This window comes from Primulina huaijiensis, chromosome 16 (genome assembly GCF_012295235.1).
Source record: "Primulina huaijiensis isolate GDHJ02 chromosome 16, ASM1229523v2, whole genome shotgun sequence".
Classification (NCBI taxonomy): Eukaryota; Viridiplantae; Streptophyta; class Magnoliopsida; order Lamiales; family Gesneriaceae; genus Primulina; species Primulina huaijiensis.
In genome coordinates, this window is record NC_133321.1 from 19903215 (window position 1) to 19923508 (window position 20294).

General features: G+C 36.4%; 3 protein-coding genes across 5 annotated transcripts; 2 read left to right on the forward strand and 1 right to left on the reverse strand.

Annotated features, from left to right (window-relative positions):
• Window positions 1-365: 365 nt before the first annotated feature.
• On the forward strand, window positions 366-2780 carry LOC140961672 (pentatricopeptide repeat-containing protein At4g17616). Its single transcript, XM_073420332.1, has one exon. The coding sequence runs from the start codon at window positions 547-549 to the stop codon at window positions 2656-2658; it is 2112 nt and encodes a 703-aa protein (XP_073276433.1). The 5' UTR covers window positions 366-546; the 3' UTR covers window positions 2659-2780.
• Window positions 2781-3269: 489 nt separating this feature from the next.
• On the reverse strand, window positions 3270-6197 carry LOC140961673 (serine/threonine-protein kinase Aurora-2-like). Its single transcript, XM_073420333.1, has 9 exons — window positions 6057-6197; window positions 5175-5291; window positions 4757-4903; window positions 4586-4681; window positions 4288-4383; window positions 4099-4195; window positions 3764-3881; window positions 3603-3675; window positions 3270-3507 (listed from the first exon to the last, which is right to left on the reverse strand). The coding sequence occupies exons 1-9, from the start codon at window positions 6087-6089 to the stop codon at window positions 3406-3408; spliced, it is 879 nt and encodes a 292-aa protein (XP_073276434.1). The 5' UTR covers window positions 6090-6197; the 3' UTR covers window positions 3270-3405.
• Window positions 6198-7608: 1411 nt separating this feature from the next.
• On the forward strand, window positions 7609-20207 carry LOC140961444 (calcineurin-binding protein 1). Of its 3 annotated transcripts, XM_073419958.1 has the most exons (20): window positions 7609-7747; window positions 7839-7913; window positions 8656-8775; window positions 8902-8942; window positions 9588-9799; window positions 10005-11839; window positions 13007-13216; window positions 13330-14031; window positions 14208-14443; window positions 14543-14753; window positions 14864-15019; window positions 15232-15389; window positions 15477-15669; window positions 15949-16334; window positions 16946-17126; window positions 17944-18185; window positions 18420-19083; window positions 19430-19502; window positions 19602-19748; window positions 19833-20207. In XM_073419958.1, exons 1-20 carry the CDS (start codon window positions 7742-7744, stop codon window positions 19997-19999), a joined length of 6015 nt encoding a protein of 2004 aa, XP_073276059.1. In that variant the 5' UTR covers window positions 7609-7741; the 3' UTR covers window positions 20000-20207. The 3 variants fall into 3 exon arrangements, with proteins under 3 accessions (XP_073276059.1, XP_073276056.1, XP_073276058.1); XM_073419955.1 differs by having other exon boundaries at window positions 19602-20207; XM_073419957.1 differs by having other exon boundaries at window positions 17956-18185; window positions 19602-20207.
• The last annotated feature ends 87 nt before the right edge of the window (window positions 20208-20294 follow it).

The following is a 20294-nucleotide window of genomic DNA, read 5'->3' on the forward strand; positions in this document are numbered from 1 at the left end:
AATTATTTAATATATCAATAAAAATTATTAAAATTTGAATTAAATAATAATTGAAGGTGGCAGCATACATAAAATTTGAATTTGATATTGTCGTAAACTGAAGAAGCCCTAGCTTTTTTTTTTCTTCTTTTTTTTTTTTTTTTGCCAAACAATAGTTCCTCATTTTTTAATCCCTTGAATTTCCTTTTTTGTGCTATGAGAACAAACTTCAGAGTGAAAAATTGGAGTTGGAGATTGAAAACAGTACAGAGTGTAATCGTCGGCGCTTAGTGAAGTTGGGGTTCAGGGAATCTGGTGATGGGAATTAAAGCTTTATTAATGGAGATGGAAGGAGCCTGCTAAAACGGCACCTTTTGGTTCCACTTCCTGCAGGTTTTTTTTTCCCTAAAAAAAAAAAATTCAAATGCCCAGTAGTTGTTTCTGTTTGGGGAATATAGAGAAAGTTTATATCCTGAGAACTAATTGAGCTACGGAAGCTCCTTAATGATGAGATTTGGATTATATTATCGTAATGAATGTGTTGGGTGGCATTTTTTGCCTTAACATATGATGCGAACATTAATCAGAGTTAGGCATAGGGGAGTCCTGAGTTTGATATTTGGTTGCAAATTTGCACCCAGCCATTGTTTTAGGAGTTTTCAGTTGTTGGATGGATATGATAAACTTGATGGAAATCCATTTTCCCGGTATTTATCTATTGTTGGTGCAAAGCCAGAAAAGCTACGGTTGAAAGAATCATCTGACTCAATTTTGATGCAAAAGATTGAAGGGGCTTTGAAAGAGCATCAACTAGATGAGGCATGGGAGACATACCAGGATTTCAAGCGTCTGTATGGTTTCCCCGGCCAGATTCTTATGTCCAATCTGATAACTGAATTGTCTTATTCAGCTGACTCTAAATGCCTCCGTAGAGCTTTTGATTTAGTTCTTTCTATTTCGACAGTGAAAGCAATTTCCCTGCAGCCTGACTTGATGACGAAGCTCATGCTTTCTTTGGCAAGGGCTCAAATTCCTGCTCAAGCCTCTAGAATTTTTAGACTGATGTTAGAGAAAAAAAATCTACCATCACTTGATGTATTGCAAACGGTCTTTCTACATTTAGTGCAGACGGAGATTGGAACTCTTTTAGCAGCAAATATTTTAGGTGAAATTTGCGATTGTTTTCAGAAGTTAGATTCAAACAAATCAGCTCAAACAGTGTTGACAAAGCCCAGTGTGACCATTTTTAACCTCATTCTTGATGCTTGTATGAGGTTTGGATCACCTTTAAAGGGTCAGCAGATTATTGAGATGATGCCAAAAATAGGAGTTGTTGCGGATTCTCAAACTGTTGTTATTATTGCCCGGATCCATGAAATGAATGGCATGAGAGACGAGTTAAAGAAATTCAAGAATTATATTGATGCAGTTCCAGTCACTTTGATCCGCCACTATAGGCAGTTTTATGACTGTCTGCTGAGCTTGAATTTTAAATTCAATGACATTGATGCTGCTTCTGCTCTCTTGCTGGACATTTGTGGATGTTGCAAGTCAAATCCGATTCAAAGCGGTGAGAGAGCACGGCATAAGGTATGTACGGTCTCAATTGGATCGGACAATATCAAAAAGGGGTTGAGACTTCAGTTTGTACCCGTTCAAGTAAACATGGATTCTGTTTGTAAAGTAGATTGCAGAGAAGAGTTTATCATGCATAAGAACGGAAAATTTGTTCTCAGCAATAAAGGGTTGGCTATGCTCATCATAGGATATAAGATAGGTGGGAGAATTAATGAGCTCTCGAAGATCCTTATTCAGATTCAGGATATGTTAGTTTCATCTGAAAACAACACTTTTTGTTCATATCTGATCCGTTCTTGTATCCATTTGGGATGGCTTGAGACAGCTCATGATATTTTAGAGGACTTGAAATCTGAAAATTATCCTATATGCAAAGATTCGTATACTTCCCTTTTGGCAGCTTATTTCGATAAAAATATGTTAAAAGAAGCAGAAGGACTAGTAAGGCATATCAGGAGGATCCGTCCTGATATAAATGTTTCTGATACAATGGTTTTCTCCTCAGATATTTCTAGTAAGTCTGAAGAAACCAGGACTTCATATTTGAAAGAGCTCACTTCATTCTGTGAATCAGATTTAGCAGAATCCATTGCCCATAGTATAAAACTTGAGGATCGATCAGTTTTCCCAATGGTGCATGAGTATAATTCCTCTATCTACTTCTTTACAAAGGCCAAAATGATGGGAGATGCCATAATGACATACCGAAAACTGCAAGATATGAACATCCAGCCCACCACATCAACTTTTTTCTATATGATTTGTGGATATTCTTCGTTGGGAATGTATCGTGAAATCACAATCTTATGGGGTGATATCAAGAAGTATATGTCGAATCAGAATACAGTATATAACAGAGATCTGTACGAGTTATTGTTGTTAAATTTTCTTCGGGGTGGCTATTTCGAAAGGGTCATGGAGCTCATTGGATTTATGTCAAAGAATAGCATGTACCTAGATAAGTGGAATTATAAAACAGAGTTCTTGATGTTTCACAGGGATCTTTATCGGAGATTAACGATGTCTGATGCGAAAAATGAGGCTCAACTCCGGAGGGTTGAGTATGTTCAGGCATTTAGAAAATGGGTTGGCATTAGTTGAAGTGCACTGGAAAGTTTGAATCCAAAATCATCCATTGCTGGCTGTGTTTAACATCTTTCATGTAGTAATGAGCATTTGATGTTAGAGACTTGTGCTTTTTTGCAGCCAATTAATTACCATAATCGTATCATTTCTTGGGTATCATGGGGCCGGGGAAATTTTTTTATTATATTTGACCATAAAATGTGATATGTATCCGAAAATTCTCATCTTTCTTGTTATTAACTATCAAAAATAAATAGTCATTTGTATTGGCCTAACCTTTTTTTGTGTTATGCACTTGATTAAATTTATTGACCAAAGTGACAGTTCGACTCTTTAACCAGTTTAAGTTTCATACCAGTTTGTGCAAAATGTTCAAGCACATTAAACACGAAAAGCATAAACAAGATTGCCATAACTGACAGGATGTTGGACAAGGCTATGTCTTTGACTTATCAACCGAGATTCCTGAACCCTAAAGACATAGATCAATTCAAAAGAAAAACACCCTCGGACCAAATTACTGGATAGTGGGAGGAATTGTGAAGACGTGCTCAGGTAACAGACACCACGATTGACATAAAAGTGCTTCGCACTTGAATACTTCATGTTTGCACGATTTGGCACCATTAACATCACAAAAGAACAATTTGGGATTACGATGGTGAATCATCAGTTCAATCAATTTAAGGATGCAACGGAATTACAGATTAATTTTACAAAGATAGCAACACATCAATGTGAGGTTTTTGGCGAAAAGTTGGTTCAACTTCTGTAGACACCTGATGGGTCAGCATTTTGCACAATCCATGGATGCTCAAGCAGCTTGTGCAGGGGCAGACGCTGTGAAGAATCCTTGACGAGCATCTGTTGTGAACACAATCAAACAACTATGAACTTAGGCCAAAGATCCAAACTTTAAATGGAGTGTGTGACAGAATACAAGTAATAATCTAACGTACCTGACTTATGAGATCTTTGGCGAGTGATGAGACAATAGGCTTTGGGGGGAATTTAAATTCCACATGGATAATCCTGCACATTAACATAGCCCAAATGTAATATTAAGTAAAGCAAACTATAACGTGCTCTTCAGCAATGTGAGAATTCGGAAATCATTTACCTTTTATACGTGTCCGAATGTTTTTTCTCTTCGAAAGGGGGCATCCCATACAAAAATTCGTAGCAAAGGACACCAAGACTCCAAATGTCCACACTTGCATCATGCTCCACGGTCTCCACTGTAGAAAAAATAATGTTAAATATTAACAAACTGGAAATTCATATATTGTCGAAGAAAACAATTTGTTGACATGTTCGCTTAATTGACATGTTCGCTTAACATTGAGTGTGTCCATCAACTCAATAACTAAAATGGGCAACATAGCAGTTTGAAAATTTTCCCACCAATCCTCAATCATGCGCTGACAACACATTCCTACTAGAAAAAGCGTATACCCATCTCCGGTGGAAGATAATCCAAAGTTCCACACATAGTCCGCCTGCGATTGAATGTGTGGACGGACCAACCAAAATCTGCAATTTTGAGCTCACCCTGACAAAGGACACCAAAGAGAGAGAGAGAGAATGCAGCAGCACTCTTTCTGAAAAAATTAGAGAAGAAAATAAACAAAAACCAAAAATTACCTGTGCTCCAACCAATAGATTCTCTGGTTTTATGTCTCGATGAATCACATGTTTTCCATGACAGTATATTAGTGCACGAGCTAATGAAGCAACATACTGCTCAATGCGTCCAATAAACATATGAAAACCATTACATCTCGTCAGATCATTAGCCAAAACGTGCACCAAGGAAATTAAAATCATTCCTACCATGGGCATGTTTGAAAAGCAATATAGGTACTCAAAATTCAAGTTGTTTGAAATGAGAAGGCAAAAGAAATTATAATATATTCCAAGCACTGATAGAGAGAGGACTCGCCGTAGCAGCACGTCTTTCACTGAAATATTTGCACTTCTGTAGCTCTTTGTAGAGTTCTCCCTTGGCAGCAAATTCCAAAATCAAATAAACTCGTTTCTGTGGAAAATTGATGACCGTCAAGTCTTGAACAGAATTTATTTCATGCGCAAAAATAAAGAAAAGCTGTCATGCCTGGTCATAAAAGTAACCATAGAGTCGTAATATGTTTGGATGTCGAAGATGGCTCTGTATTTCAACTTCACGGCGAAGCTGGTGCTCAACCTGAGACTGTTTCAGCTGGCTCTTAAATAGCACCTTCAGTGCAACTATGTGATTGCTCTGCTTTCAAGAGGAAAGGGGTTGTTTAGTTCATTTGTACAAGAAATACTCCAAAATTATTCCCCAACATTCCCCCTTTTTTTACTTGACAAATAACATTCCCGTCAAAATGAAACAAATCAAATGTTTGTGCGCGACCATATTTAATGTCTAGCACCACTCCAAATGAAGAAAATGTGACATATTTTAACATTAAATGTTCGAGATAACCAATGGAAGTCATCCATCGGTGTTCAATGGAAGAGAAGCCCCCTGATTTGAGTAGACTCACCCTCTTTTCCCTAGCGAGATATACATGCCCAAACTTTCCTCTACCAAGAGGCTTTCCTATGTCGAAATCATTGATAGTCCACCTTTTTTCCTCTGCTGTTGTGCTCTCTGACGAAGCCTACAGCAAAATGGAGAGCATAAACATATACTCAAGCATATCTACAAAGAGCGTGCAGATATAGGGAATGCCACTCGTACAACCATATTCTCATATAGGTGACATGTATATCATAATAGGAAACAAAATTTATAACGTAGACTCTAGAGACTCCTCAGCCTAGAGGAACTCTCCTTAGTTCCAGTACAGAAAATCTAATATGAAAGAAATTAATCACCACAATTGCACTTAACGTCGAACAAAAGTTATACAGAATTCAAACTTACAAAGATGAACTTCCTCAAACGCCGTGATTTATCTCACATAGATCTACCCAGCATAGATAATCAGTTTTCACATATGGTACACAAATACTTTATGATAAATCTTCATGCCAGATCCCCAGCCAAATCTCTTTTTCTCATAAAAACCACGTGGCATTATGGAATTGCGAATTCATAATCTTAAAAAAGATGAACTGGAGCCAGAAAGAAGAGCTCATAACCAACTAAAAACGGCTAATCCTCATCCTCTATTATTTCCTGTCAAATTAATCCTTAATCCAAGAACGTCACAAAAATGTCAATGAAAAAGACGGTGACGTCCTACAACCCTAGCCAAAATTTTCTAAAACATAACAAGGGCAAAAAGTAGAAAGAATCCCAAATTTATCACAGGAAAGACACAAGAAATCGCAAAATCCTCGCCATTGTCCGTGAACAAAATTTGAAGAGAAGGGAAAAGAAAAGGCAAATTCCTGAAAAGGAACGTCATTGACTCTATTACCTTGTGTTCTTGTTGAGACTCGGCAATCGCCATTTCCGAAACCACACGAACTCACACGCTCAGAATGTGAGAGAGAGAGAGAGCCGGAGAGAATTCGGGGAAGGCGAACGGTGCAGTGCTGATTTTGATTTGAAATTTAAGGGATTGAAAGAAGGTATTTTTTTTATTTTGTTTTTAATTTAATTTATGCAACGGTCATATTCCCCACGTGGTTGGTTTTGCTTTTCAAATTTTTTCCATCGTTTCTTTGTCCGTATCTTAACGAATATCTTATTTATTACGCGATATTCATTAAAAAATTAAATATTTTCTTTATATTAAAAACAAATATATATATATATATATATATATATATATCTACACACACAAGCTCTAATATTTATTGCAGTCGACTTTATTTCTAAACTATTTTTCATCGATATTTTTTAATTTTTGGTTTTACGATGATATTATTCACCCATCATTTTATTTCATATAAACTTTAAAATCAAATTAATTTTTTTTAAAGACCTTCAAAAAGTTTCATAACCAACAATTAATATTTTATCTAAAGACTAATCTTACTGATTTTAATATCTAAAAAGTTCTTTTTTATATATGTTTTTAAAAAGATAAATAAGTCAAACAATCATTGAATTTTGATTTGATTATGATATATATATATATATATATACTCATGTGTGTGTGTTTATTTTAAAAGTATCAACATGTTTTGAAGTAAGTTTATCTGTGATCATGAAATCATTAAGCACGTATACAAAAGTAAAACATGAAATAATTGATACATGGGATTAAATTACCTTTATATATGTAATTCTTCCCATTTTTATTGAATATGCTGCATCAGTTTAATCATTTCAAATAGTTTGTTTATCAATATGCCAATTAACCAATAATTTTGTATACCAAAACGAGAAAGCTGAGGCGATATCTTAATAATTCGCATATAACTTTACAATATCAAAGCTAAGACTTCCGATGCAAAAGCCTCTGTTGAACTTCAAAGACATAGACGAAGTGCGCGTAAGGAGTCATTGACAAAAAACAGAAAAAATTATATACACAAATGTTGCAAAACTTCAAAAGATAGAAATCATTTTTGAAAATCAGCTTTTCTGTGTTGAGCAATTTTCTTCTTCTGTTCGACGTCAAATCTGGAATATTGCAGAACAAAGTTTTGATGTAAGAGAGAAACAAGAAGCATACATACTGAAGCTCGACATGATATCTTCAACTTCATAATACCACGTGTGTAATCTGGTTTCAAACATTGCACCATTTTACAATGACAGTTGGTGTTGATATACATATTTCGATATTGTATGACTTTTTAAACTTTATTGTCATCAATCTTTTATTTAATTTCACTTTTCATTAACTTATCATTATAAATTTTTTTATATATTTATTATCATTATCTTTATTATTTTTAAATCTAACAAATTAAAGGTGGTATTAATTATATTTATTTTTCTTGTTTAATAAAAAGAATATCAATTAAAATTTATTGATTATTAAAATATAGAATGACAAAGTGCAATGTGGCCATCGATAAGGGGGGGTAGGGTAACGCAGTGTTGCTTGCTTGCTGAAAGTGAGAGGTGGATGAATTGAGAGAGAATACTGGAATTCAAGCACACCACTTTAACTTCTCAAGGCCCCCGCCTAAAATCCCAATACCCCAAATGATGGTAAGCGTTAACTTTAGTGTAGGAGAAGCCTTAATTTCAGCCGATTTATTGAGAATAGTTTGCCTCCGTTCTTAATTTTTGTTGGTTGCAGTTTTCAATCGCAGCTATCAATGATACAGACTCCAGAAACCTGTGGCAACCATTAGCTCCGACAAAAGAAGCGCAGGCAAAAATTTTGTGCTCGTGATCCCAATTTTCGTTCATGCTTGCAATTATGTAGTTTTGTTTGACTTGGTTTAGTGTTTTCATTTTTGGAAAGCTGATGGGATTTCATTATCAAGTAGTTTGTCGTGGCAGTTATTCGGGCCAAGAATTTTGTGGCGTCGATGTTTTGGGTTAACTTAACAGTTTGAGAAGTAACCATTTCCCCATTAAGTATGCATTTCGTCACCCCTATTGTAATTTTCTGTTAATATTACCGTCTGAGACACACTAAATTTCAACTATGGATGGAACTGGTTTTAAGTCATCCTTTGCTTGGCTGATACCACCTCTCGCTTTGTTGCTGATGATATTGCAAAGAAGCGTTCTACCTTGGATTTAATTTCATTGTAGCATGAAGTAATCACGAAGCTTGGTTTGTTCATTTGAGGAATTTATCTTAACAGTTCTTTCCTGAGCCAAGCCAGAGTCGATCTCAAGCAGCTTGATAATATTTTCTCTGTTATTTTTACGTTGCTAGCTTATAGAGCACTAATCAACCAAGAACAAATGATTTTCAATTTTTTGTAAAATGAGATACCTGAGCTCAAACAAGGATTTTAGCAATCCATCAAGAGGTTGAATCTCGAGTGACTGGGATCATTTTTCTGTAGTATCTGCTCCGAAGTATTCTAGCTATTTTGTCTTATCCACTAGGTATTGGTTGTAAACTTCCCTCTTTTCTATAATTGAACTTTGTTTCCCAGGAGTTTCGTTTATCACAATTATATCACGATGGACTGTTGAGATTACAAGCTAAAGATTATGAAAAGGCCCGGGAACTTTTGGAGTCGGTCCTACAAGATCCATTGACATCAAATGCTCAGGTTGTGCAAGCTCTAATCTTCAGCTTTTTCTTTTCTTTTGATATCTTTTCTTCTTTCATGTCTATTTCTTCTTTTGATTTTTTTCGCTTTACGTTATTCTGTATATATATTTTTTGTTTATTTCAGGTGGAAAATAGTGCTAGTGGTGGTCATCTGTCACAGCTCAGGTAATAAACATTCACAAATAAATTTCCTTTCAAACGGTTTTGATATATATATATATATATATATGGTTATGTTAGGTACTCCATTGGAGATAATTTTTTCAGTGATCACTCAGCATCTATATGGAGGCGTTCATTTCTTGGTTTGTTTGCTAGGCAGGAATGCCTATGTTTTGTTTTCGTCTATCCTGTAAGATGGACAAATTGCTTGATCCCACTATCATTTTTATACCAAGTTTGTCTATAGTTGAAATGTTGATGGCTTTATCCCTTTGGCTACCTTGGCTTTACGCAGTCATAGCATATTCAACAAAGAATCCTTCAATTTATTTTATAATGCTTTTATCTACATGCAAATTAACTATAACCATGTTGAAATGGTTCTTGGTAGTTGAATGTTACTGTTTTCTTACTATACTTTATACTCTCTCTGTTATTTAAACATCTAGTAGTCAATTAAGCTATAATTGAGCATATCACAATTTGGTATCAGTTGAGGGTTTTTTTAGTATATCAATGACGATTTATATTTGTTTGATTGCAAGTTACCAGAACTTGGCTTCTGGAAATTTGCAATAGGAATAGTTATGATCCGTTTGAAGCGATTTGTAAACATTTTTTATGACTCAACTTCTTGGTTGTCTGCAGATTTTTGGCACTTAAAAACCTTGGCACGGTCTTTGTTCAACAGGGCCCTACCTATTATGAGAGTGCTTTGCGGTGCTATCTGCAAGCTGTCGATATTGATGGCAAAGATTCTGTTCTTTGGAACCAGTTAGGCACTCTGTCATGCTCGATGGGGTCTTTAAGCATCTCTCGGTGGGCTTTTGAACAAGGACTTGTTTGCAGCCCTAATAACTGTAAGCTTATTTTTGTCTTTCTCCACCTTTCACTTTTTACATTTTCATTTAAATGCTACTATATGCCACCCATATTCCCTTTTATCTTGTACTAGATATTTTCATAATTTTTAATTTATCTAACAGCCACATTTCTCCCCAGGATATATTGTTGACATAAGCCATGTCTCTACCAGTTAATGTATGGTTTATTGACGAACTGCAGGGAATTGCATGGAGAAACTCTTGGAAGTTCTTATTTCCATTGGTGATGAAGTGGCCTGTCTTTCTGTTTCAAAACTAATATTAGAACATTGGCCATCTCATTCTCGCGCTTTGCATGTTAAAAAAACCATCGAGGAGTCTGAACCAATACCATTTACCCCGAGAGGTATCGATAAATTACAACCGAAACATGCACGACTGAAATTTCCAGAGAAGAGAAAAGCATCAGATGGGGAATTGGACAATACCACGGCGTCTAAAAAGCTGAAGCAAAAAATTGAAGTTCAACTCTCAGAAGTCTCCTGGATAGCACTTGCTTGTGAGCTACTGGAGATCCTACTACCGTTGTCGATACCCAGCTCTGAATCAATAATTGGGAGACAGAAATCTGGGGATGTTAGAGTGAGCATACAGTTGTCTTCCTCATCGGCAAAAGTGACAAGTTTTATTGAGAAGAAAGGATTCGCGTGCAAGCCAGGTGGTACAGGCATGCCTGTTGTTGATCATAGCTCTACTAATGATAAGGAAGGAACTGTACTCGAAGAACAACCTCAAGAGAGAAGAAGCAGTCGCCTTGAAAGACTTAGAACTCGTAAACCAGGGAAAGAAGAATTAGAATTTTCCACAAATAAGGATCTTGCTAAAGTTGTGAAGCAATATCTAGTACCTTATTTGGTCAGCAGAGTTAGTACTATAAACGGCGAGCAGAATTCTAAGGTTTCTTTGGATTGTTCTGAAGAAGCTTCCAATTTGTTAGATTCGGAATCTGCTGATGTCATTGCATTTGTTCAGAGTACTTACAATAACTGTGGTGCTTACCACGTGAGTCACTTGCTTTTAGAGAAAATTGCAAATAGAGGCATTTTGTATCAGGATACTATTGTAAAAATATTGGACTTGGAGAAGTTGACAAGACTCTGGGGACAGGAAAGAACTCCTGAGTGTAGTCTTTTTCTTTCTGAGCTTTATTATGACATTGGGCTACTGTCTTCTGAAACATCAAAAAAGAGCAGTTTGATGTCAGAGGCATCCTACCATCTTTGCAAAATTATAGAATCTGTAGCCATGGAATTTCCTTTCCATATTACTGGAATGGATGAGAAAGAAAATTGCAACATGACAGATGTTTCTGAAAAAAACCATAATACTGTGATGGACAACAATTCTTTGTCAAATTATAACCATTGCTTCTGGATACGTTTTTTCTGGTTAAGTGCACACTTGTCTCAGTTGGAAGGTGACGAGGTAAAAGCTCAAAGGGAATTATCTGTTGTATCGTCCCTTTTCATGGACAAGGATAAAATGAACTGCCCTCCTGTTTCTATTTGCTTGCCGCACTGCAAAGCCAATAAAAAGCTGTCTATTGATAGGGTTCTTCATGAAATCAATTTGATGGAGGTTAATTACTTGCTAAAGAAGTCTGTAAGTGATATGCTTGAGAAAAACATGCATGCAGAATGTGTTGATCTTCTTGCCCCTCTTCTATTATCAGTAAATGATGTTCATTTTGATGTGTTATGCGCCTCGGGTCATGAAGGTAGTGGGTTTATTTCGATCGAGCTATCTGCATTAGATGTTTTAATCAAATCGTGTGAATTAGTAGAACAGATGTACGTTGATGTTTTTTTGGGTTGTCATAGAAGGAAACTCCAAATACTTTTAGCTAGAGCTGGTCTGGAAGGCAGTTCTACTGATAACCATGCATTTTCTTTTTCTGAAAGTCAATCAAATGAAAGCTTATGGCAGCAGTGGAACCATTCAGTTGCTGAAGAGGTGAAGGCTATATCTCAATCTGCATCAAAAATCAAGAGCACCATCAATCCCATTGACTTTATTGTAAGTCATTGTTCCTCAAATTTGTTATTGTATTTTGGTTTTTGTTGACTATTACGGAAAGCCTTGAATAGGGTTTGGCAATGGATTTAACAATAAACAGCAACAAGATAATCATGATTCGTGAGTTAGGATGGTACTTTTCTATCTGAAAGCACGAACTTATTGATTCTTAGCTAATATGACAATCAACTTGTTTGATCTCCCTTTTTGGTGCAATCTTGTTTGTATTTCTGATTTTTTATTATCTTGTCTATGGTTGAACATTAGAGGTTCCTTATAATCTTTCAGGGTGCTTTAGTTATTTTGTTCCAAGAAATTAGGCAGCCCTTATCATCTTGTAATCCCTTGGATTCTTCCAGTTTACTGTGGGTTGTTTAGAAATATGGGGGAATGACATGCTTATCAATAGCAGATCAATTTTTTTCTTAGCCCCTCTTTTTAGAGGCATTTGCTTGAACATTTGTAGGTTTTATATGCATCTGTGACAGTAACAAGTTAATAATCTGTGACAGTAACAAGTTAATCAGGATTATATATTTTCTTGCAAAGGAAACTTATGTATAATATTCATACCCAACTGGTTTGTGCAACCATTTGCAGAGTATGTATGCTAGTATTGATTCATTCACGGATATAAAGTACCAGCAGCTAAGACCAAAATATGTTTATCTTCCAAAATGGCCATTCTGAAATACAGACATTGATGAAAAATTCCGGTGGTGATCAACTATGTGAAACATGCTATCATCCTGACTATATATCTGTTGGTAAAAAGGCTGAATAATTTTGTTTTTGCTGGATATCATTTTATGCCTTTTAGAATTTTTATTTTGTACATTTACCATCTATATTATTGCCTTATTCACATGTTTTATGTTTATATCACTTTAGAAGTTTTTGTTTGGGATTAGATCATTCTTATTTATTTACTGTTCACATGAGCTAATTTTGTCAAGTTCTTTGTCTATGAATTTCGATAAGTATTGATATTCCATAACACGTCCCATTGTTTAGAGCAATAATTTGAAAATGCTTGAGAAAATGCTTGAGATTGTTCAGTTCTGGATAGAAAGAGGCAATCATAGATCTCTTTTTATACCCGAACTTGGAGAAATTTTACTGGATTGACATGCTATATTTCCTGACTTGTTTGTCAATGTCTTGCAGAATAAAGTTCCCATGGAAATTATTGGTGATATCCAGTGTTTATTGCTAACTCTCATGTGCAATATTGCTAATTTATACTTCTCTAAGAAGTCCTCTGGGATTGGTGTCCCAGATTCAATTGAGCTCACTGAACGATGCTACTTTGTGGATGCTGCTATTGCCTTTTGTAAACTTCAGCACTTGAACTTTAATGCTCCAATCAAGTCTCAAGTGAGCATGTGCCTAGCTTCTGCCTGTGATTGCTTTGTTTAATTGGTCCATCATTGCTCCTCTGTTTCCCTCTCCAGTTTACATTCTAATCTTCTTTCATTTATTGGTATCAGACTGAGTTGGTCGTGGCGATTCATGATACACTTGCGGAGTTTGGTATCTGCTGTGCTCGAGGGACTGATGAAGCAGAAGAAGGAACGTTCTTGAAACTTGCAATTAAGCATCTATTAACCTTAGATATGAAGCTTAAATCTAATATTCACTCTCCTAATAAAGGGCAAGAAACAAAGTTCGATCTGCACACTTCCAGCAAAGATCACTTTACAGAGTCAGAGAAGCTATCCCATGATAGTCCTATCCCAGGATCTCCAAATGTATCACAACAATCCCATGTTCTTGATAATGAACTGGACAAAAAGAACAGGGATGCAGCTAACACTTCAGAAAACGTATCTGTTGAGAGGTTAAGTTCAGAAAGCATTCCATCTTCCTTAGATAAAGAGAATCTAGGGAAAAGCAACACTAATGTTGGTTATGGGTCTGATGGCACACACAGTGAGCGAGAAATAGAGAACAACCATATTATTGAGTGCAGTGATGAACTAGCTGAGGATGAAAGAGAGGAACTTGAGCTTGGCATTGATAATGCTTTGGATCAATGCTTTTACTGTTTGTATGGTTTGAATCTGAGATCAGATTCATCTTGTGAAGAGGATTTGGTAACCCATAAAAACACAAGCCAGGGAGATTATCAGACCAAGGAACAGTGTGCTGATGTTTTCCAATATATACTTCCATATGCAAAAGCTTCATCTGTGAGTTTCTTGACTCGTCTATTTCTTCCTTTCTGTTTTTCTGCTTTCAAGACCTCCCTCCATCAATATGGCTTAGTATCCTTTTTGTTGTGCTATGATTAAAATATACGGGATAATGCTTCTAGAACTGAGCCACTGAATTTACTTTGGTGTACTAAGATGTGTTTGACTTTCAGAGGACTGGGCTGGTTAAACTTCGAAGGGTTCTCAGAACCATACGCAAACATTTTTCCCAACCACCCGATGATGTTTTAGCTGCAAATGCAATTGATAAGTTCTTAGACGATCCTGAATTATGTGAAGATAAGCTCTTAGAGGAGGCTGAATCAAACGGATTTCTAGATTCCACTATGAAAGTTATGTTTTCAGAGAATTCATTTGGTAAACTACAGAACACATCATCAGTAGAAAGGTATTAATATATACTGAGGTCGTTGATTCGGTTAAATTTTTTATTACATGACTATCAATTGGAGCTAATTTCAGTATATGATAAACGTTTTGTTTTCAGTTCTGACCCTTACGTGGAAGTTTATTGCAACTTGTATCATCTTCTCGCACAGTCCGAGGAAATGAGCGCGACTGATAAATGGGCTGGTTTTGTTCTAACTAATGAAGGAGAAGAATTTGTAGAGCAGAATGCAAATCTATTCAAATATGATTTACTGTATAATCCCATGCGTTTTGAAAGTTGGCAAAAGCTTGCCAATTTATATGACGAGGTAAAGTTTATGACATTCTTCTTTCCTCAGACAACATAAAATGCAAAAGGAGGGAGGTTAAGTGATCCAAGCTTGATACTGCCTAATGTTTAATGTACTTTATCATGCAGGAGGTGGACTTGCTGCTTAATGATGGCAGTAAGCAAATAAATGTTCTGGGTTGGAGGAGAAATTCTAATTTACCTCAGAGAGTTGAGGCAAGTCGAAGAAGGAGCAGAAGGTGTTTATTGATGACTTTGGCTTTGGCAAAGACAGCAAGTCAACAGGTTTCATTCCCTTTTTAACACTGGTTATTTTTATATTGCGATGATAAGAACTCCATGCACCTCATGCTGGCTGGATATTTTTTTGCTAGAATATTCTCTGCATCGATGTTGTGGTGTTGGATTATGGATTGTGTTGATTTTTGAGCTGATGCCTGTGATTACAATGTTGTGCTACTCTTATTCATTGTTTGCTACGGTTTTATTGGTATCAGAGGGAGATACACGAGTTATTGGCATTAGTATACTATGATGGACTTCAGAATGTTGTACCATTCTATGATCAAAGATCGATTATACCGCTAAAAGGTGTGGAATGGAAGATATTTTGCGAGAATGCTCTGAGTCAATTCAAGAAAGCCTTGAAACACAAGTAACTTTCATCCTCTTGAATCCTGATATCTCAAATGCTTTCTTTCCATAATCTGATTATGCTACCTATCTATTAAAAAATTTGCAGGGAAGATTGGTCTCATCCATTTTATGTGGGGAAACTCTGTGAGAAACTTGGGTACTCTCATGATATGGTGTTCTCTTATTACACCAAGGCTATTGCCTTAAATCCATCAGCTGTAGATCCATTCTACAGGATGCACGCATCACGGCTGAAGTTGCTCTGCAAATGTGGGAAGCAAGATGAAGAGGCCTTAAAGGTTCTAATCTAGTACACTTGATGTGATTCTTTTTCTGAGGATTGTATATGCCTTTACTTCTCCAATTTATTTGTTTTTTTTATTGCTACGGAAATCAGTGCACAAATTCTTTTGTATGGGTGAAAGTGAGGTTACATTTGCATAAAGAATCCACAGAAATGATTTTCTTATGAGCTCTTTGTTGAATTTTTGTGATCTTTGATTGATCAATGTCTACATGACATCTTCTTGATTACTGCTAAAACATTGTGGTTTTGATCAGTATTCTATGTGTTGCAGGTAGTTGCGGCACATTCCTTTGTTCAGTCAACCAAGGAATCTGTGATGAATATTTTCAGTGGACTTGGTTGTGAAAATTCCAAGTCATCAATGTATGTGGAGGATGGAATTTCTTGCACCAATTCCAAGCTTGTTGGACTCCATCAATTTGAGAAGATATGGAATATGCTTTATAGCGATTGCCTTTCTGCCTTAGAAACTTGCGTGGAAGGAGACCTCAAACATTTCCATAAAGCCAGATATATGATTTCTCAAGGGTTGTACCAGAGAGGTGGACCTGGGGATCTAGAGAAAGCAAAGGAGGAGCTTTCTTTCTGCTTCAAGTCATCTCGCTCTTCATTTACAATAAACATGTGGGAGATTGACAGTATGGTAAAGAAAGGAAGGTACAGAAATCATGGGCACATCAGCTATAATATCAATATTGAAGCTTATTCTGTTGCATCTCTGAATAGGTCTTAAGCATCCAAGGTCCCAAAGGAGTATTAGAAAACTGAGAATTTAACAGAAGGGCTTAGAAAGTTTCAAGGGTTGGGACATACTGATAAAATTGAAATTTAGCTGGCATGTGCGTCATCTTTTTCAATCTATCATATGTTTTTCGTCAATTAGGTTGTTGTTAATTCATTAGTTTTAATCTTTGCAAAGTCACTCCAATTTTACTACTTGGCATATGTCATGAGCCTTCATTGCATCAATACGGAAGGTTCAAGCCCAAAGGATTATTCTGCTAATCTTTTGTAGGATTTGTTGTTATCTTATCCTTTATTTAAGTTTTAAATAAATAAGATCATTATATAGTTAGAGTGACTTTTATTTATATTAGGATATGATTTTCTTTATTTGAATCATCCTACTCTGTTAGGAGATCGCGTGGTTCTCTCAAAACGAGCCTCGAAACTCTATCCAAAATATATTGATCATCCCATAACATGATCCAAACCTGGGACCATAACAATATCTTTTGTACTTTTAATATCATCTCTTTGTAATACAGGCGCAAGACTCAAGGTCCTTGTGGGAACAGGAGAATTCTTGAAGTTCACTTAGCAGAGAGTTCTCGAAAATTCATAACTTGCATAAGGAAGTACACACTGTTTTATTTGAAGTTGCTGGAGGAGAGTGGAGATATCTCTACCCTTGATCGAGCTTATATCTTTCTTCGGGCTGATAAAAGGGTATTGCGTCTTAATGCCTCTGGCTTATGATAATATTCTTGCAGTTACCAGAGTACTGGGTGCTAGCAGAGAGGGACATTGTTTAGAAATTTTTTCAATTTTGACAGCCCCCTCAATCAGAATTGTGTGGATGTATCATGATGAAGAGGCTGCAATGATTCTAACTAAAGCAAAGTGGTCCACCATATTGAAACAGAGTAACTAATGGCTCGCATAATTGCCAAAATAACTTTTTATATACTCGTTAAAAAAATCCGTTTCAAATGATCTATGGAGCCTTCTATTTTCCAATTTCATTCCTCGGTTTTAGATACATGAGTGCACATCATCTGTGGCCATGTGATGTCTTTGGGCAAGCAAGTTCAAAACATCTGGTGGCAACATGGAAAAGTAACCTATGTGTTTCTACAATTGTTGCCGTGAGCGATAATGTTACAGAATGAGTTCCAGTGTGGAATATTTTCGTAGAGCCAGAAGAACGGGTAAATTTTGGATGAAATGAAATGAGATAAAACTTGGAAATTCATTTTCGTTGCATTGCCTCTCCCTTTAGGTTCTCCTCCGGTGAAAGTGCTACGTGTTCATGACTATTCTACTTTGTTTATTCTTTTCTGTAGAATGCCATGAAAGTACTTTGGCATGGAAACACTTTGAGATGTTTCCACTAATTAGAGTATCTATAGGGAAATCCAGATTGATGTCCACTTTGCTGTACAAAAATGTTTCTTTTAATTAAGAGTCTATAAATCTGACCTTAAATAGGTGAGAATGATTTTACGATAAATATTTATACTGGAAACTGTTATGTCTTACTCAGTGGTTAATGCAGTTCTCCTTGTGCCTAGAAGATCTGGTTCCTGTGGCTCTTTTGAGGTACATCAATTCCTTGACCATGTGTATATCTCAAGTTGGTCCTGGCTTTGATGCTACTATCGAATCCATTGAGCAATTGTTGGAGAGATTATTCAATTTGTTCTTGGAGCGGGTCAATTTATGGCATGATATTTTCAGCTTGCCTGAGCTAAAGGGCTCGGAGTTGACAGAAAGCAGCCTGTACGGGTAAGTGTACCAGAGAGAATTAGTATTCCAACAAAAGTGATAAATTCATCAGCATTTGTTTTTTTTTTAATCTTCTTGTTATTGTTTGCAATCACTCATAAAGGGTTTCTATGTTTCCAGTTGAAAATTTTAATGAACAAAAAAATGTCTATTTTCAAGTTGAAATATATAGTTAAGTTGGGTTGCTTGATATTGCATGGCATTTGTCTTACCATTACATTTTCTTTCTTGCAGATATCTCTATGACTTCATACAGCTATTGGAGAGAAACGTAAAGGTAGAAACACTTGAAGGCATAAATGAGAAGATCCGAAAGCGACTGAAGAATCCCAAGTTGTCCAACAGTATTTGTGCTAAAATATATAGGCATGTTTCTGCTGCCTGGTGTAGATCCCTTGTCATTAGCATGGCTGTTATTACACCCTTGCTTTCAAGGCTCTCAACTGAGATTTGTGATATGAATTTATTGGGTGGTGGACTGGAAAGCGACCCACTGCTTTGTGTTGATCTGCAATCAGAAGAATTGTGGAGTACAGCTTTTGAGGATTCAAATCATCTCAAGAATCTTGAAACCAAATGGAACCCTTCATTGTCGAAGATCAAGAATGTTATAATCAAGAGAGTTTCAGATGAAGATTTGGAAACGGCAGCCGCACTTCTCAGATCTTCTTACAACTTTTATAAGGATACCTCTTGCGCATTGCTTCCATCTGGTATAAACCTTTATATGGTACCTGCTCAGCTGGCGACAGAAACATATATCCAACCAGGCATTGATGGGGTTGACATACTTGACATGAATACTTCAAGGAAACTTCTGTTATGGGCTTACTCACTTTTGCATGGCCATTGCCCAAACATCTCACATGTTATCAAGTACTGTGAAGAGAACACAAAGGTACGACTTGTTAATATATACACGGATAAACCAATCATGTAATTGATGCAAAAGGAAATAAATACTCGGCCACGAAAAGAAAAATATAAGCATACAGTGAGAAGCTTTCTGATAAATTTTAGACTTAGAACATAGGCTTGAGTCAGATTCATGCCATTGATGTAATCCATCAAATGGAAAACGCGGGTGTCTTGGATTTTATGTTTGGTGAAGGTTGCCACCAAGTCATTTCCAACTTAATTTTGCCTCTTAGAAATCAATTTCTTGTTGCAATAGCACAAATATTAATTCCGTAATTTTGGTTTGCACTGGGTAATGGATTTTATATTTTGTTTGTGCATTTAAGTCGAGGATCAAGAAAGGAACAGGTGGTTCATCCACTCCTCCGAGTGCCCACGTGTGTAATGCCACTCAATCAGGTCCTTCCCAAAACTTTCTTGTGGTTTTGCAAATAGATAGTATTGCCATAATCATGCACGTTCCTTTCCTTAAATTTGATCCGAAAATCTGCAATGCAGGTGGCATGAAAGATGGGGTTGGTAAAAGCAGTGAACCAGAAGTCCATCCCCTACCCCCTTTTAGTCCTATTGCTCTATTACCTGAAACTCAGAACATCCATAAACCGGAATGCTCCACTTTGGTAGAGTCCGAATTTACACAAAAGGGTACATCGACTTTTACCAAGCATGCAAAGATTAATAACTTGGACAAAGATTTTTTTACTGAAAATGAAGGCAAATGCGTTACAGCTGATTCTCAGCCAGAAGCTGGCAGTTCTTGCAACGAACCACCCCCTGCATCTTCATCACTTTGTGGGGAATCACCGAATGGTGAGAATTGTGGACCATCTGATGAGAAAGAACCGATACTATCAGCAACACATTCACTTCAGTGCAACGACTCTGAGTTGAAATAAGCAGTTTGGATTTGCAAATGAGGTTGCGAAATTGAACGAAGTTTAATTCCGCCTGATCCTTTCAAGAATTTATATCCGATTCTGGTGTATTTTACTGTGTTCTTGGGAGGAATTGTATACCTGTATACGTACACAACTCAATATGTTCCTCAACAAATCTGATTCGTGTGGATTAGTAAGATAAATTATTCATCGAGTTGAACCAAATCCAGAAAATAAATAAGGTTTAACATAAAGTCGCAAAATAAAATATGTGTAGTAATCTGGCGGCCGTTTTGCATACGTGTTAATCATC

Coding starts and splice junctions, on each gene's coding strand:
- LOC140961672 (XM_073420332.1), top strand. CDS start 547: ATGATGCGAACATTAATCAGAGTTAGGCATAGGGGAGTCCTGAGTTTG.
- LOC140961673 (XM_073420333.1), bottom strand. CDS start 6,089: ATGGCGATTGCCGAGTCTCAACAAGAACACAAG. Junction 4,384..4,585: donor GTGAAAGACGTGCTGCTACG/GCGAGTCCTCTC, acceptor CGCATTGAGCAG/TATGTTGCTTCATTAGCTCG. Junction 3,882..4,098: donor TTATCTTCCACCGGAGATGG/GTATACGCTTTT, acceptor TTTTTTCTACAG/TGGAGACCGTGGAGCATGAT.
- LOC140961444 (XM_073419955.1), top strand. Junction 9,800..10,004: donor TGTTTGCAGCCCTAATAACT/GTAAGCTTATTT, acceptor GACGAACTGCAG/GGAATTGCATGGAGAAACTC. Junction 13,217..13,329: donor ATGCTCCAATCAAGTCTCAA/GTGAGCATGTGC, acceptor TATTGGTATCAG/ACTGAGTTGGTCGTGGCGAT.